The sequence below is a fragment of the Pogona vitticeps genome, chromosome 3 (assembly GCF_051106095.1).
Source record: "Pogona vitticeps strain Pit_001003342236 chromosome 3, PviZW2.1, whole genome shotgun sequence".
Classification (NCBI taxonomy): domain Eukaryota; kingdom Metazoa; phylum Chordata; class Lepidosauria; order Squamata; family Agamidae; genus Pogona; species Pogona vitticeps.
The window spans coordinates 63,552,657-63,569,566 of NC_135785.1; the positions used below are offsets into that span (position 1 = coordinate 63,552,657).

Sequence of the window (16,910 nt, forward strand, 5' to 3'; positions counted from 1 at the left end):
ATGAAGGATATGTGTGTGCTATTATTGTTGTTGCTTCAGCCACTGGTTCTTCTCAGGACCTGCCTGAGACAGAGCAAGAAATTGCATCCCCACGTCCACTCAGCCTATCTAAGCACGAAGGAGTGTACACATATGCATGTGCATGTGTTGGCACAGGAGAGAGAAAATCCCAAAAGCACCTCTCCCCATCCCTGGTAGGAAAATTTAAAACAATAACTTATTAAACAATAAAAATACATGATATGACATACTAAACAGCTGTTTGCTACCTTTCCATGGCATCTGCTGCCTGAGGCAGCTGCCTGATGCTGCTTCATGGCAAAGCTGCCCCCACTGATGCTTTATGGCTATTTCTTCTTCAGAAATGAACTCCCAGCAATGGTCACCTATGTGTTCACCCTCCCCCCCTTTTATTTTTATTTTTCTCAAGAAAAAGGACAATGGATATATATTTCACTCCTTCCATGGAATGGTGTTATACTTCTGGTAACAGTTGCTTTTGGGGTGGGATGCAGACATGTTTCATTTCAAGATTCATGCAAATGGAAGAATATGTTTGGAATTCCTTGCTGGGGGATAATACGATATATAAACTACTATCGCCTCTATTTTGGTAAACTGTCTTTACAAAGCAACCAGTGTAGAAATAATTAAAGAACCTTGATGCTCTCACAGTCAGATGCAACCAGGCCTGGAAAGTAACAGTAAGAGACAAATTCATGAGATAAACAACTATGAAAGATTTTAGTTAATTTATAGAAAATCTCAATTTCTCTTTACATCAGCAGTCAGAATGATCTACGTCTGTTATCTTTTGTAAGGACTAAAACTGCAGCAGACAAAAGGAAATAATTCTTTCCCTTATGAATTGATTGCTTAAGAAATGTTCTTCCACTGTGAATACACAGCAGTGCATACAACATAATTCATGAAGCAAACCCATAGAAATCAATAGGTTGGCTGTGAATAACAAGCTCCATTCATTCCAAAGGGGTGTCCTAGAGACGAGATTAAAATTAGATTCATCGTACCAGTAGTCTTCTAAAAGTCTGGAGAATATGAACAGAATTCGGAAACGTTATTTTTGCGGGCTACCACATTGGCAAGCTGTGAGTATAAATTACACACTCCATCTGAATGGAATTTTAGAAGAATTGTGTTTAGAATAGTGCACTGGAAAAATCATGAACAATCATGCCCAAAATAGAGCAAGTGTTCAAAATTTAAATCTCACACATTCAATGTCCATTTACTGTCCTACTGAAAGTTGGCAAGATTGGCCAATGTTAATTCTGCAGTCAAGACTTTTGAGTAATACTGGCTACCCAGACAAGCCAATCCATCTCTCCTTGAAAAATAGGCCTTCACTGAGAAGGGAAAAACTTGGAGGAAATCACTCTGGATAGCCGGAGAGAAGGAAATTGTTCAACCTCATTTTCTCCTCTAAATGCAATTCTTTCATTGCTTTGGTGGCTGCTGACTTATTGGCATATTCATCACCCAGCATTCCTCTAGGCTCCAAGAGCTGCAGAAGAAACTGCTTTTGTGCCGGTTAAATAGTGACATTTGCTTTCGGAAAGCGTCTTTTAGAGGGACATCACACCTGCATTTGTAAGAAACTCCAGCCAGAGATTTTTGTCTGCTCCATCACTTCAGCCTGTTGGGAGATGGATATTAATGGCATGCCACAGAAGTGGCATGATACAATCAAGGGAAAAATTGTTTTGAGATTCGTTGCCTTTTGTCTGAGACATCAGTTAATGCCCAAGCTAGACAGAGGATAAAACCATTACCTGAGTTGCTGATAAAGTATAAACAAATGTTTCTCTTAGAAAGTTGTGGCTTGTTTTCATGATCTGTTAGTCCTATGAAGGATTTTCATCCACATTTAGCAGAAGCTGAAGCTGCTGTTAGGCCATGTCAACAGTAAAAGAGCAATCACTAAGATGCGATGTGAGGCAGAAAGCATGGGTCATTTGTTCTGAACTCCCTGCATCTTCCTCTGAAAAAGGATAAAACCATATGTAGGGAAGAGCCATATGTAATCATGGCTCCACCAAATGGGCATGTCAACACTGTAAGAAGACTGTTCAGGGCCAAACTACAGTGGTGCCTCGCTTAACGACGTTAATTCATTCCAGCGAAATCGCTGTAGAGCAAAAACGTCGTAAAGCGAAAATAAAAAACCCATTGAAATGCATTAAAACCTGGTTAATGGATTCCAATGGGCTAAAAACTCACCGTCCAGCGAAGATCCTCCATATGGTGGCCATTTTCAGTGCCTCTATAGCGAGGAATCCGTCCCTAAGCACAGCGGGGAGCCATTTTGAGCACCCGGCGGCCATTTTGAAAACCCGACGATCAGTTTTCCCGAAGCAGGGAACTGATCTTCGCAAAGCGAAAAAACCCCATGAAGCGGATTCGTTGTAATGCGGGGTAATCGTTAAGCAGGGCACGACTGTATATGTTACGACTTCATCCACCCTTATTTAGAATGTATTTATGCCATGGATGACAAATCTTTGGCCCTCCAGACATTTTTGACTACAACTCCCACAGTCCATTGCTTTCCACTGCCCCATAATGACTGGGGCTTCTGAAAGTTGGGAGTCAAAAACACCTGGAAAACCTAGGCCCAAACCATCACTTAGGATCAATATTGGGTCAGTCACTTTATCTTGTCTTAATCAACTGTGAGAGATTGTTGTGAGAACAGAGGGTGGATTTATCTCCACACTGAACTTTTAGAGGAAAGGCATGATGAACATGCGAATTAAAAAAAGAAGAACAATAGAAGAAACTACATGGATAAATGCCTCAGGTTCCTTTATTCCCAGAGCCAGCCCATGGCAATATCTTCTTCTTGCAATGTAGTAAATTAAGTCTTAAACTGAGCTTCTACTGGCAGTTGTTTTAGGTTAATTTAATCTGGCTTGTTTCCCTGTTTCAGGGCATTGCATAGAATTATAAATGCTTTATCCTCCTCTCACTGATTCCTGCAACCAAGCTGGTAAGGGATAAACTGAGAGGCCACAACTGTCCACTTTAGATAAGAAACAGAAGGCAGGAGAGTTTTGCTTCTTTTATGCTTTGTGTAAACACACACAGGGACTTACAAATCCCCAGAAATCCTTCTGAGAAGCCTCCTCCAGCTGGGCTTCCCACCCTGCTTTATTCCAGACCAAGTTGGGAACAGAACTAGTTTGTTCTTTGGCAAAAGTAAGCATGCCACATACTTTGCTGAAATGCCTACTGCACCACTTAAGAACTAGGTTTAGCCACCTGGCATCTTCAAGCCTTCTGATTAACCAACCAACCAACCAAAAAAAGAGACAGATTTATTTTTGCCCATCTAGTCTAGATAACAAATACAACATTACTAAGTGTAGAGGCTAGGAAAGGATTGCAAAAAAAGGGGGGGCAGGATTCTGGGAGTTGTAGTGCAAACAAAGCAAACCATTTTTCTCAAGCGCTGATAAAAGGTAGGACATGAATTATAATTTACAAAAGAGTACAGGTATTTTTTTAAGCACAGTTGTGGGGGCATGCACTTCAAGGGAAATGAAGTTAATTGACAGCCTGCTCTCAATTAAGTTAATTGACAGCCTGCACATCTCAAAGAAGCATGGTATCTGATCAGGGTTTCAGGGGAGCCATGGATCCTCACTCCAGAATGATCCAATGGAAGCTCTAGAGCAGGGTGTCCAACCTTTCACCTACTCTGGGCCACATTAGAAGATGAAAATTTGGTTTGGGCCGCATGGGGGGGCAGCCCTAGCCATCCTCTGCAGCCCCACTCCAAGCACGCTTACTGCCAACTGCGATCTCAGACAGCAGAGGCTGCCAGCTTCAACTCCAGCGGCATTATGGGGCCGGGAGGGGGTCCACCTATTGATGGGGATGGCACAATGCAGTCGCACAGCCCCCCTCTCCCCTCCCCCTCCTTCCTTCCTTCCCTCTCCCCCCCCCCCCCCCGTTGTGACATGCCCCAGCCACATTCCGGCTGCAAGTGCTGGCAATGTAACTTGAAACTTTGGAGTTTCTTTAAAAATAAAAATTTGCACTGGGCCGCATTATGAGCCAACCTGGGCCGCATGCAGCCCTCGGGCCACAGGTTGGACAAGCCTGTTCTAGAGAGTACCAATGACAACAACTGGCTTCTTAGAATGCAACCCGGGATAAATGTTAAACTGACATGCTGAATTCAACCAGTTAATCTGTTTCAACATGCCTACCTCACTAGATTGTTGTAAAGACAAAAATGGGAGAGGAATCGAACCAGATATGTCAGGATAAGAAATAAATAAACAAGCTGTCACTTAGATTTGAGTCTTCCTGGTTTTAAGGGGCTTGCTGGATAATGGCTGAGGCTTACAGCGTTATACCAAAGTCAGGCAATCCTTAAGCAAGCACTGTTCTTTTCAGCTTTTATTCTGGCCCCCACCCCGATATTTCCAGCATCAATTATTCTCCTTTCTTACATGCAACTAATGACTGCCTATGGAAATACACCTTCATCAAATCCATCCATTTAGTTCAGGAAAGAATCTTGGTCTAATTCAGCCATGGATGTTCCCCTTCTAGCCTCACCCCCTTTCCCTCCATTATTTGCTGCCCTTACCTCTTGTAAGTGATCAGAGAATCAAGAATTTAACATGTGGCAGGATTTTGCATGGAACAGAAGTTCTGCTTTGACTAACCTTCAAACAACAGGGGCAGAGGATATGCACAACTTTCAGTGGCATGTGAGTGTGTCCCTTGTTGAACCAGAGTGTTTATGGGGCAAACAAAGGGGTGTGGGTGTGTGAGAAACATCACAACCAAAAGTATTAGAGAAGTATTTGCAGATTTGTTCAATGTGGTTTATTATTTCAAATTTCCCAATATATACATAATGTATAGTCACATCTTGGCAGGTAGAGGGAACTTTCATTTACACAGAAATATCTACAGAATATAAATAGACTCAAGCTATACTTTTATATAATTTGTGTCTTAATAGGCATATATACAAATGGAAGATTGGACATGTCTGAAATTCTGTTGCTTAGTGTAGTAAGTTGTAATAGAGTAGGCCCACTGAATCACTGGGGATCTGGTGAGTCAACTCCACTATAAGTTCCCTGGATTCAAATGGGTCTACTCTAATTTTGGCTCACTTTATTATAGTAAGTCACACCTAGAAGAGGACTATTTGAATAAATGGAATTTGCAGAGGAGGTGATTCCCCAAATCCCCACTGATTTGGGCCTACTCTAGTTCAATTTGCTATGCTAAGCAACAGGATGTCGGCCAATGAAATTATCAGCACACAGAAACAATAAATAAATGCTTTTGTTATGCGAAAAAAGCTCAGATCCACATAGATTTACATAGATATGGCAACATGTCTTCCTTGCATGATTTTAAAATTTCACTAGAAGACTTGAAAAAAGTTTTCTAGCACCACCTACTGTTGTCATTAAAATATTAAACCAAACTGCCTTTCAAAGACTGTCAATAAAATATAGCATAACATCCATAGGGATTTGTGTATTCTCAGACAACATTATAGAATGGGAAGAAAATCAGAATGAAAAGAACATACTTCACATATCTTTTTGTTTCAGAAACTCGCAGGACAAAATACTAGCAAATAATTATTAGTGTTCATGGCACTTTTTCCCCCCCTGGAGAAAAGCCAGTAACATAGGAAATTCTTGCTTTACAGACTAAACAAAGAAGCAAAACCAAACATGTCTGTTTCCACATTCTTCCCAGCTGCCTCTAGTGGTAAAGACAGCTGTCACTAGTAACCAGATTATAGATACCAATCTCTGTGGCAACATACAGTGATTCACTGCATGTATGATTAAGCCACCACCAAGTCTAATACCAAAGTAGAACTATTGGTCAGCATTCCCTGAAACATAGTATTTTGCAACACAGTCATTTAGCCAGCCGTAAGGCATAATCACATGATGAGAAACTGAGTGACAGACACATTCATGTGAATCAGCTATCATTTATGCACTCTCTGAAATTCTATGGACTGTGCCCGTGCAAGCATACACAAGTCAGTATTTTTAGGTCAGTCAGCATTCTTTTGCACTTAAGAGCTGAATGGAGCCCTCAGATGTGTCCTTAGATGACAGCAAGTGTCTCTCTAGATATGTATGATGGGAGGCACATAAATGCTCAGAAAAGGAGGTAGGTTCTAGTACGGTGATGGTAAAACAGCCCAATATGGACGCTCAAATATTCAATTCACAAACATAGGAAATACACATAATTTGGAACCGGAGCAGCATTCAGATTCCTGAGAAAGTCTGCTTTCATTAAATCTCCAAAATCAAGTCTCTACTCCTGATGGTTGCAAAGCTAGCTCTCTATGCTGTGGGTAATGCTTGATGCCACTTCAGTGGATGGGGCTATCCTACTAAGCTTTCCGTTAGTCAGGGTGATACGATTTCCCAGCTCTGCATAGCTCACTGCCCCCTGCCCCAATGATTTAAGAAAGTATACATTCCCTCCCAATAGCTAACAAAAGTTTAAGTCACATGAAAATATTTGGTTTTGCTTTAATTTATACAAGCTGCAAAAAGCAGATTTTCTTGGCACAAAAATTACCATGATGAAGAAAAATTTTGTGTATATGAACAGTCTAACTGAGTGCACAGATCTGTAAATACTGACATAGTTGCTGGAGGACATCCTTCAATAAGACCTAGAGGTCAGTAAAAAAAAAAAACCTCTGCAAAAATAAAGAGAGATGTCAGAAGAAAAGAAGGCTGGAAAGTAAAAAGATGAAGAAAATTAGAGTCTAGGGAACAAACCATCTACTGTATGTCCAAGTTGCTTGCAGGCAAGTTGTGTACCAAGCAGCTTATGAGAAAAGCTTTTCCTCTGATACCTAATTTTCCTCTAGTCCTAACAGAAAAAGACATGACCCTTGGATCTCCCAGTGTTCATTTAAGAAGAAGCTTATAGTACAAATAATGAAGAATCCAGCTGCTACAATACCCAGCTCTGAAACAGCAGAGATAAAACATGAGGATGGCATGACTACAAAAGCTGCAATCCAGTTCTAGGAAGAACTGTGAGCACAAAGGAACATTTCTAAATTCCAGCAAAATGCAGGATATCTTATCAACGCACTATGAGGGGGGAGGATGTCTGGCTCTGCAGAGGTTTTGGAGTTCAGCTCCACCAACTTCACTTAAGATGGCCAATGGCAAGGGATTAGCGCCATTTGGATGGCTAAAGGTTCTCCACTCCATTGATTGAAAGGTATTGACACCCTACTCTTCACAATATCAGTCCCAGGGCAATTTGCATTGTATGCATGAGCAAGCACAGGTGCTGCCAAGCAGGAAGGGAGCATGGGAGGAAACTTCACCTCCGCACCAGTCTAAGAATTCCTCTCCACCTAACCTTGCCTCGTTGCATTTGCTTCCAAAGGGAGGGGGAGGGGAAGGCACATGACCCACTCATGGATCGCAAGCCATTTTATCTAAATACTCTCTTAGAAATCTGAATACATTTATGAAAAAGAAAGTTAAAAATATGCCCAAGTCCACAGCATTTTAATCACACCTTCAAATACAGGGATGATATGAATGAATCAGGGACAGAAAATTTGTGGTCTTCCAAAATTTTCAGATGGCAACTCCCATTATGCTGGACCCATCTTCAAGGGTTACAAACAAACCTCCTCTAGAAGTAATGGTGGGATATAAGATAGTATTTTGACAGATGTCTTTCATGTAATCGCAAGAAACCCTTTTCCTAAACTGTCCTATGGTAAAGAAAAAGCTAGTGTAAAAGGAAGCTTCAGCTTGAGTCTTGCAAGATTAAAATTGCTGAAAACCTTCAGGAGCAATTGCACATGTTCCCATCTCCACCATGGTTTTCTTCACACCAATCTGCATTGGAAGAATAATACCAATTACTGAGTCACACTACAATTATCCATATTTCTCTACAATTATACAAAGTAAAACCTGCCATGGTCTCCAAAATTAGAAACACTGTTTTGTGCATTTTCCTTTATCAGCATACAACAAAGACAAATGTGCCCATATAGATAAATGCTGTGGATAATTTGTTTTTACATTTAAAAAAGCAGCCAACGTTAGTTACTGGTTCGGAACTTGTGGACAGCAATTTTCTTATTTTTCTTTTGTTTATCCATCAATCCCTGTCTGCATTTTCTTCTGTTTCTTTCTCTCTCACACATACACAAAATCACATGGAATAGATAGGCCAGGGATGCATTTTAAACAAGATTTAGTCTGCTTATGAATCCAAAAGTTTTCTAACATGGTTCTGGCTCATAAGCTGAATTTATGATATACCCTGAAAAGACAGTAAGTCTTTCCATGTATAATTAAGAAACCCTGTTTTTGCAAACACCTTGACATGCAATCCCTTCTTAAGCTCCAATCTTTAAAACCAGCCTTGTGTAATTAACTAGGATTTCTCATTTCAATGAAAAAAATTCTCTTGGTCCGCATATATGAACTGAATCTAGAAAAATGTAGAGTCATATACACATAGAGACGAACATTTGAGTACTTGCAGAAACATTGGTATATGATTACGGTCTAAAATCATTATGCACAACAATGAGGAGCATTATTCCCCCACCTCCTTCCCATCACCTGCCATGTACAGGTAACTAAGATGTACAACTTAACATTATAAATTGGAAGGCAAACATGTTTTTCTTACAGTAATATTACTATTGTACACTTGTACCATGCTTTCGGAAAAATGTGAAATGTGCAGCTTTTAAAAAAATATAAACTCTAGCATTATCTACATATTTATACAATGAATTTTAGTTTCTGCCAAAGAAGCCTTATTTTTTTCACAGTATAATAAATCCACATACTTAAGAAAAAGAATGGAACCACATGAAGCTGAGTAAACAATTCAAGTGAAGCGTTGTACTTTGGAATAAATAATCGAAAGGAAGATTGAAAGTTGACACTGTGCATGCTAGCCTATCAAGGTTCCTCCCCTATTCTACAGCAGGAGAGAGAGTCTTTTTATAAAGGAGCGGTGGAGGGGAGAAAGTAAATTAGTATCGAACCGTTTACGGGCGGAAAAGAATCAGTTGGCCTTTTGATTACTCTAGCTTTAGCTTTTCAAAAGAAGACAGTAACACAAGATTAAAAATTCTGTTTTTTTGTGGGGGTTTTTTTCTGCTGCTGCAATAGGGTTTTGGACAGCTTCTATCTTTTAAACAAAGCAAAATTTTATTAAGCTAATTCAGTTCCATTAGTTGTTCATTTCCCAAAGGAAGGGAAAAGAGAAGTCGAAAGGCAAGGTTTTGCCTGAGCTTCCTTCTTCTTAGTACTCGAACAGGTACAAACCTGAACAAGCACTGCTTCATCAGCCCTGCCCTGGAAAGAGGGAACATCAAGACATTCGAGCATCAGAAACTGAAGCTTCTTCCTATGGCTCTGCTACTCCTGGGAAACAATGCAGATACATGCTGGTTCTTGTCCAAGCCAAGACAAAAAGGCAAGGCCACAGCTTCTACTAACTTGTCCTTCTCTTCTTTTCTGTTTTGGGAATTGTTCGCCTATGTACTGCAAGCAGAGGTAACACTATTACTTTTTCCTGGTGTAAAAGGCAGGAGTAACCCACCAAAGCAGCAAATAATAGAAGGTTGTTCTATCATTTTGCATGAGCTGTGCATGCTATTAAACTACCACTGCTGTATAGCCTGTGAAAATGATCTTAGCCTTAGAATAGGCTGGTGCAGGCTAAACAGGGTCACTACAAGACATCTGGACTTGCAGGAACCATATTTGGTTTGCACCAGCCCACTGTCAACTTGCCAGTATCAGGAAATGGCTTAAGAAGAGAGGCACTTCAGGATATTGGCAAATTAAAGGCTTCCCAGCTACAGTGGACCCTCTACTTACAGAATTAATCCGTATTGGAACAGTGGCTGCAGGTCAAGTCTCCTTTGACCTACAATGCATTGAAAACCGATTAATCCAGTAACCGACCGTTTTTGTTCCATTTTGGGTTTTTTCCTAGTCTGTAGGTCGATTCTTTGGCTGCAAGTTGAACCTAAATTTTGCGGCCAGAGAATACTCTGTAACTCGAAAAGTCTGTAAGTTGAGCCATCTGTAAGTCGAGGGTCCACTGTACATGGAGGGGCCAAGGAAGTCCATTTAAAAAAAAAGTATATTGAGTTTACGTATTTAGAGTAAAGCAAAGAAAAATCCCCCTTATTGCACCTTCCTTTCTCCCCCTGCTTCTGGGGAAGTTTCCCATTTCTCTTTCATACCTTTTAAGTGAGACAGCAAATATGTGCTGCCTTAATACCCTTTTGAAAATATTCACTTCCTTGACCTCTCCAAAGATCTGAAAAAGTGTTCAAGTTGTCATATCCTAAACTGGTTTTTTTCTTAAGCCACTTCACAATATTGGCAAATTGACAAGAGAAGGTTCATTTTTGGTTTGTTTCCAGCATTCTCACACACACTGGAAACAAACCAAATTAGAGCAATCCTACCCCCCCCCCCCACAAAACCCAAAACAACAACAACAACAACAACTATCCGGAAGCTAGGAAGGGAGCAGAAAGCCAAAAGCTGTAGATAGGACTGCTCTGGGGATGGGCTGGTTTGCTCTAGTTAATTTGTCACCCGATCATTGTCGGTAGGAGCAAACCAGCCCATTCCTGCAATGCACCAAAAAGTGGACGAAATACACCCTTAAACTGTGAACTCACTCCCTTAGTAAGTGAGGAGTCCTGATAAATCCACTCCTCCATTCTTCCACCCACTTAGTACTTATGACTGTCTCACTATACACACAGCAATGTGATATGTTACTATTTTATCATTCATATTTACACTGCAATAGAAACATACAATTGTTACTTCAATTTTAATTTACAAAGGGTAAGACTTATCATTCAATTCTGTATTTCAATTAACTATTACAGAAGTTTCTTGATCAATGTATCTTAATCTTTGAAAAAAGCCCATTCACACCTGAAAAATCCAAAGATTTCCTCCCCCTCCCAAAAAAACCCTGTTCTCCAGTTGTTAATATCTTTATTATCCTGACTTTAGGTTATGTAAAAGGAAATAGTGTATTGTGAAGCTCTTTTCCAATGCATGCTACAGGCTAGCAGATTAAATAAAACCAAGAATGTATGTGGCTTTTGTGGGATGCATTTACACCCTAGTAGGTAATAAGTTTAACATATCAACAGCCAACATACTGCATCTTATCCTTTAAAAAAAGACAAACCACCACTCAAAAATCAGTTCTTCTTTCAAACTTCTTCACTAAGATGATATAATTGCACAAAGCAGAGAGGTTTTTTTCTTCACTGTCGTTAAATTGAAGTTGTAAATGCTAAAATCTTGTTTTGGGAAAAGCAACATGGATATAAATGAAGTTTACACATTTAAAGTCTTTGTTGCTTCTAGCAAAGGAGGCACTGGGATCTTGTAAATGCTGCTCACAAGCATATGTCAATGTGCTTTGTTAAAGTTTCATGGAATTGACAGAAGACACTGGCAGACATCCAGCTTATATAGCAATAGGGTTTGAAGCACCTGCCTTTTCCGCCTCCTTAGACTTAGTCTTTGTTATGTCTGTTTCAGCCTCTGTTCCAGTTCATGCTGCTGCTTAATTAGCCGTTCTATTTCTGTTCCTAGTGTCTGCAGATTTTCCTTTGAAGACACAAGGGAGAAATATTAGTGGACCAAGTTAAAAGCTACACATAATCATCAAGAAAAACTATATAACCATCAAGGATGCATATCTATTAGAGTCTGAAAGTAATACACATTTACAAATGAGATGTATTCAATCAATATAATTTTATTTCCTCATATCCAAGACAAACTATTTTAAAAGCCGTGACTGCATTTAGAGCATGCCTGAAAGCTGTCCTCTACAGAAAATTTGCTTTGGCCGTAAGTTGAAGCAAAATTCCTACCAGATCGTATGAACCATGGCAGGAAATGGAGTTGGGTTGAGCTGGTGGCTTTTCATCACCAGTATAATTAATAATAATCATGTGCCATCAAGTCAATTCTGACTTACGGTGACCCTTTTAAGGGTGTTCCAGGTAGAGAATACAGTGGACCAGTGGCTGTAACTTGAGAATTTTGGAAGTCGAAGCACCATTTCCAATAGGAATGCACTGAAAACCAATTAATCCATTCCGGCCAAAGAAAAAAAATCCTGGGCTTCCAAAGCTGCACCCCGCTGCCCTCTGCCTCCTGTCCCCGTGGGAACAGGAGGCAGAGGGCAACGGGGATGGGAGGCAGAGGGCAGCAGAGGAAGTTTGGATGCCTGGGAAGCCGGCACCGGCGCGGAGGTCAGGGCAGTGTTGGAAGACCGGGAGGCTGAGCCTCCCTTTTTCCTAACCGTTGGGGTGAAGAAGCAGCCTCTTCGCCACCAATGGTTTGAATTCCCTGCCCTTTCCCCCCGCCTTTTTCTGTTTGTAACTGGAAGCTCCGGCCGCAAGTTGAAGCAAAATTTTGCGGCCGGAGCTTTTCATAACTCAAAATGTTCGTAAGTAGGGACATTCGTAAGTCGAGGCCCCACTGTACTTAGAAATTGTTTGCCATTCCTTTCTTATGGGGCAACCTGGGGCTGGTCAGCTTGTCCAAGGCCACACAGGCTGGGTCTTTCCCTGAAGGCACAGAGGGGAATCAAACTCCCAACCTCTTATCTCCGCAGCCAGATGCCTATCCCACTGAGCTATCCAGCCAGACACCAGTATCATTGTTTTACTCTTTTCCTTCCTGTCTGTTTCAGTGGAATGGAAAATACCTCCATACTTGACTCCTAATCCCAGGGCCTCTTGTAGAGGAATGGGAGCAACATCCAATCCAGCATATCCATGGTCATTTTTGCCCCTGGAAAACCCAGCTGGGTTGTATCATAACACAGAGCCAGCGGCTGATTTCCTACAGTGGGGCTTGATCCATCTATGCATCCTGCATGGATCCATAGATGGATCAATGATCTTGATTCTGTGTGTGTGAGAGCCTCCTATACAGAAGGGGAGGGGGGATTTTGAGTCACATTTTTCCAGAATCCCCCAGCCAGCATGGCCACTGGGAATTGCCATCAGTACTTCCCAGTGAACTACCCTCCCAATACTGGAAGTGCTCTTTTTAGCCACTGGTAGAGCACTTCTGATATGTCCTCATCCACTGAGAGCCATTCCAGGGTGTTCACACTGTTCTGGTTTGGACTAGTATAGTTGTCATGACTATTCTGTTCCATTTTATTTCAGAAAGACTGACCCCACTGCATGGACTCAAGTCTTTCTGGCATAACAGGAATTACTCCCTAGTAACTGTGTGGCCTTAGCTGCTTTTTTCCCCCAATGCAGTCCTAGTAGCTTTTAAGGCAGCAGTAAGAAGCTTTGGATTCTACGGCATAATCAACAATCTGAGGTTCCCAAGATGGCCACTTCCTTTTTCTTATGACTTGGCCATTGGGCGGTTTTCTAGTTTTCCTACAGGCCTGGCCTTCAGTTCTAGAAAGCTCAAAATGCTGCTTCTAAGATTTTGTTACTGGCAGTTCAGACCTTTAATCTAAGATATTTTTGTTATTTTTGTTCCTGCTCTTTGTCTTTAAAATGAGCTAGAAAGTATATCTGAAATTGCACCAGGCCCGCACACTGAAAGATGTTCCCCACTTCCATTTTAATTAATTTAATAACATCATTCATGTGTGTGGACTGAATGCACATAATTACCTCAGATCCCTTGACTTAATAAGAAACTGTTATCTCTTTTTTAAAAAAAACTCATGCAAGATTTCTTGTTTAAGACTTTGTTGCCATATATTTAATGCTCCTGTGGGAGAACAAAGAAGGCTCACCTTTAGAGTAATATTCTTCAGTAAAGTATCCTCCAACACTGCTTGAAGCTTCTTGTTTATCTCCAGAGAAAGTTCCAGTGTAAGCCCGCTGTCTGCTGGGTGTGATGTGTACAGAGAGGCCATGATCCCACCACGCCTGCTTAAATGCACTTTATTGAAATCAGAGGCCTCAGACGAAAGTGTTCCAGCTTCTTCCCTCAGAATGTAACTTTGGATTATTCTGGACAAAATAAAACAGCATTAAGATACAAACCTAATGCAGGGCAAGCTAAAAACTGATGGCAACTCCCAGTGGCCATGCTGGCTGGGGGAGTCTGGAAAAATGTGACTAAAAATCCCCCCTCTCCTACTGTATAGGAGGTTCTCACACACACACAATCAAGATCATTGATCCATCTATGGATCCATGCAGGATCCATAGATGGATCAAGCCCCACTGTAGGAAATCAGCTGCTGGCTCTGTCTTATGATACAACCCAGCTGGGTTTTCCAGGCGCAAAAATGACCATGGATATGCTGGATTGGATGTTGCTCCCATTCCTCTACAAGAGGCCCTGGGATTAGGAGCCAAGTATGGTATGTACACCAACTGTGCAGTACCTCCGGGCAGAGATGACATAGGGTGCCAAACGGATTAGGCCAGAACAACAAATTCAGCCATCATGCTGAAAAAAGCACCCAACACCCCTCAGCTAAGCCATGTTCCCAAACTAAAAGCTCTCAGGTATACTTTTCTGGGGAAACTGAGTTAACTCTTATTCCTTGAACACACATCCCTTTCCTATTTTAATGTTCCTTTTTCTTGTGCACACTGATCATTACACAAGCTTATATAGTAAAAAAAATATTATAAATGAAGTGGGTTTTAAGTCTGCCTTCACTTGAGCCCTTCAACATTAAAAGTCCCTTCATTTTCCCAGGTGGCTTCAGAGCACTTCTGTTTATACCTACTGCCCTGCAGAGTACAGAAACTAAACTTATCCATCCTTTCACTCTGCATAAGGTCACTACCCCTCTTCTCCAGGTCTAGAACACTCCCTTTCATTACACCAGGATCATTCCAGCTGGCTTATGTCACAACAGAACTGGAATCCAGCATTCGGCTGGCACCCTCGCTGGGCGTTTTCAAAAGCCAACTGAAAACTTGACTATTCAAGCAGGCTTTCCCTTCAGTCAATTAAGTGATGCTTATTTCTTATTTCTTTCCTTTTAACTTGTGTCATCTTGGAACTCTTTACTTTTAAATTAATTGTTAAAATTGTAAGTTCTTTGATTTTATACTTCTTTGTTTTATCTATGTAAATTGTATATATTTTAAATTGTTTCTATTTGTATGTTGTGAGCCACCCAGAGTAGACCATGTCTAGATGGGCGGCATATAAATGCAATCAATCAATCAATCAATCAATCAATCAATCGATCGATCGATCGATCGATCGATCAATCAATCAATCAATAGACAGAAAATCCCAAGAAGTGAAAAAGAAAGCTTCAGCAACAGAAAGCGCAATACACCCTTCTTACTTTCACCTCTGCAAAACAAAAGCAACCTTAGGACACACTCCCAGGCTTCCAGTGTCACACTCTCAAATTTTAACATAGCAAGGTCCTCGAGGGACAATCTTTTGACATCACTTTTGTAGTTAATAATTTAGATGCATGCATTTCCAAGAAGAGCTGATTAGCTTGTTCTGAATGTGCAAATGAAATAACAGGTTTGGTAAATTTGTAGAGACTATGTGGGACATTGAAATAAAAATCCAGCTTTTCGGGGAAGGGGTTTGAATCAAAAATTGACACTGATAGGTGTGCGTAGCAATCACGTCTTTCTAAAATTGACATCTTGAACACATTGTTGCAGTGACATGCAGATGCACAATTACTTAGCAGTTTTAAACCAAAGCAACAAATACAATGGTGCCTCGTATTACGATGTTAATTCGTTCCAGCGAAATCGCTGTAGAATGAAAACATCGTAAAGCGAAATTTAAAAGCCCACAGAAACGCATTAAAACCCAATTAATGCGTTCCTATGGGCTCGAAACTCACCGTCCAGCGAAGATCCTCTATAGAGCGGCCATTTTCGCTGCCCATGCAGTGAAGAATCCGTCCCAGAAAACAGCAGGCGGCCATTTTTTTAACCCGGCGGCCATTTTGAAACCACCGATCATCTGTAGGAAAATCGTCGTTTTGCGAGAATTGGTTCCCAAAGCAGGGAACCGATCATCGCAAAGCGAAAAAATCCCATAGGAAACATCGCTTTTGCGATCGCAAAACTTCATCGTTATGCGATTTCGTCGTAAAACAGAGTGCTTGTCTTGCGAGGCACCACAGTACTGTACAAGTTAGCTGTTCCTTAACAAAGATAAACAGCTTAGTGTTTAAAATCTGCAGGAATACTTTCAAGCTTAATGACTTCCCAGTAGGTAATTTACTCTCAATTTGCATGAAAAATAGCAATTAAGGAGAACATCAAATTGCTCTGGAAGTGCTTCACTTTCAAGCAACATACAGCACAAACTACTTCATATATCTCAACAAAATTAGTTGTGAATCATGATCCTCTAAGCACCAGTGCTACTTTTGTTTAATTTTGTTGTAAGCTTGTTTACTGATGACAGGCTTTTCTGTATTAGTGCAAATGCATGAGAAAAGGAAGAAATTTCCACTCATTACAGAAAGTGTGCCTCCACCCTCAACCTACTAAACATAACAACACCCAAAGGCTATTTTTAGATGTGGGGCACTATTTGTACAACTAATTACTGTATTTTCCGTGTATAAGACTATACTTTTGTCTAAAATCTTTAGAACATAAATTGAAGGTCGTCTTATACATGGAAGTAAGCTGAGGAGAGAACAAAAACAAATGGAAGGGAAAGCAGGGATCAAAGTGATCCTCCAGGGCTTTGCTAAGTTCCACTTATATTTCTTACTTTTGGGTTAGAAAAGTGGGGGGTTTCTTATACACGGAAAAATACGGTAGGTAACTGTCCTATGTTTGTTGCAGCAGAGACCAAGGTCCTGGCACTTGTGTTAAGACTGAC

General features: G+C 40.8%; 1 protein-coding gene across 1 annotated transcript in view; it reads right to left on the reverse strand.

Annotated features, from left to right (window-relative positions):
* Window positions 1–4,848: 4,848 nt before the first annotated feature.
* Window positions 4,849–16,910, reverse strand: part of CCDC186 (coiled-coil domain containing 186) — a 52,653-nt gene continuing 40,591 nt past the window's right edge. Inside the window, exons 15-17 of the mRNA XM_020779915.3 lie at window positions 13,864–14,083; window positions 11,578–11,690; window positions 4,849–7,904 (exon numbers count right to left, since the gene is read on the reverse strand). Of these exons, the coding sequence (XP_020635574.3) occupies window positions 11,607–11,690; window positions 13,864–14,083 (304 nt within the window). The 3' untranslated portion in view covers window positions 4,849–7,904; window positions 11,578–11,606. The remainder of the gene's footprint in view (window positions 7,905–11,577; window positions 11,691–13,863; window positions 14,084–16,910) is intronic.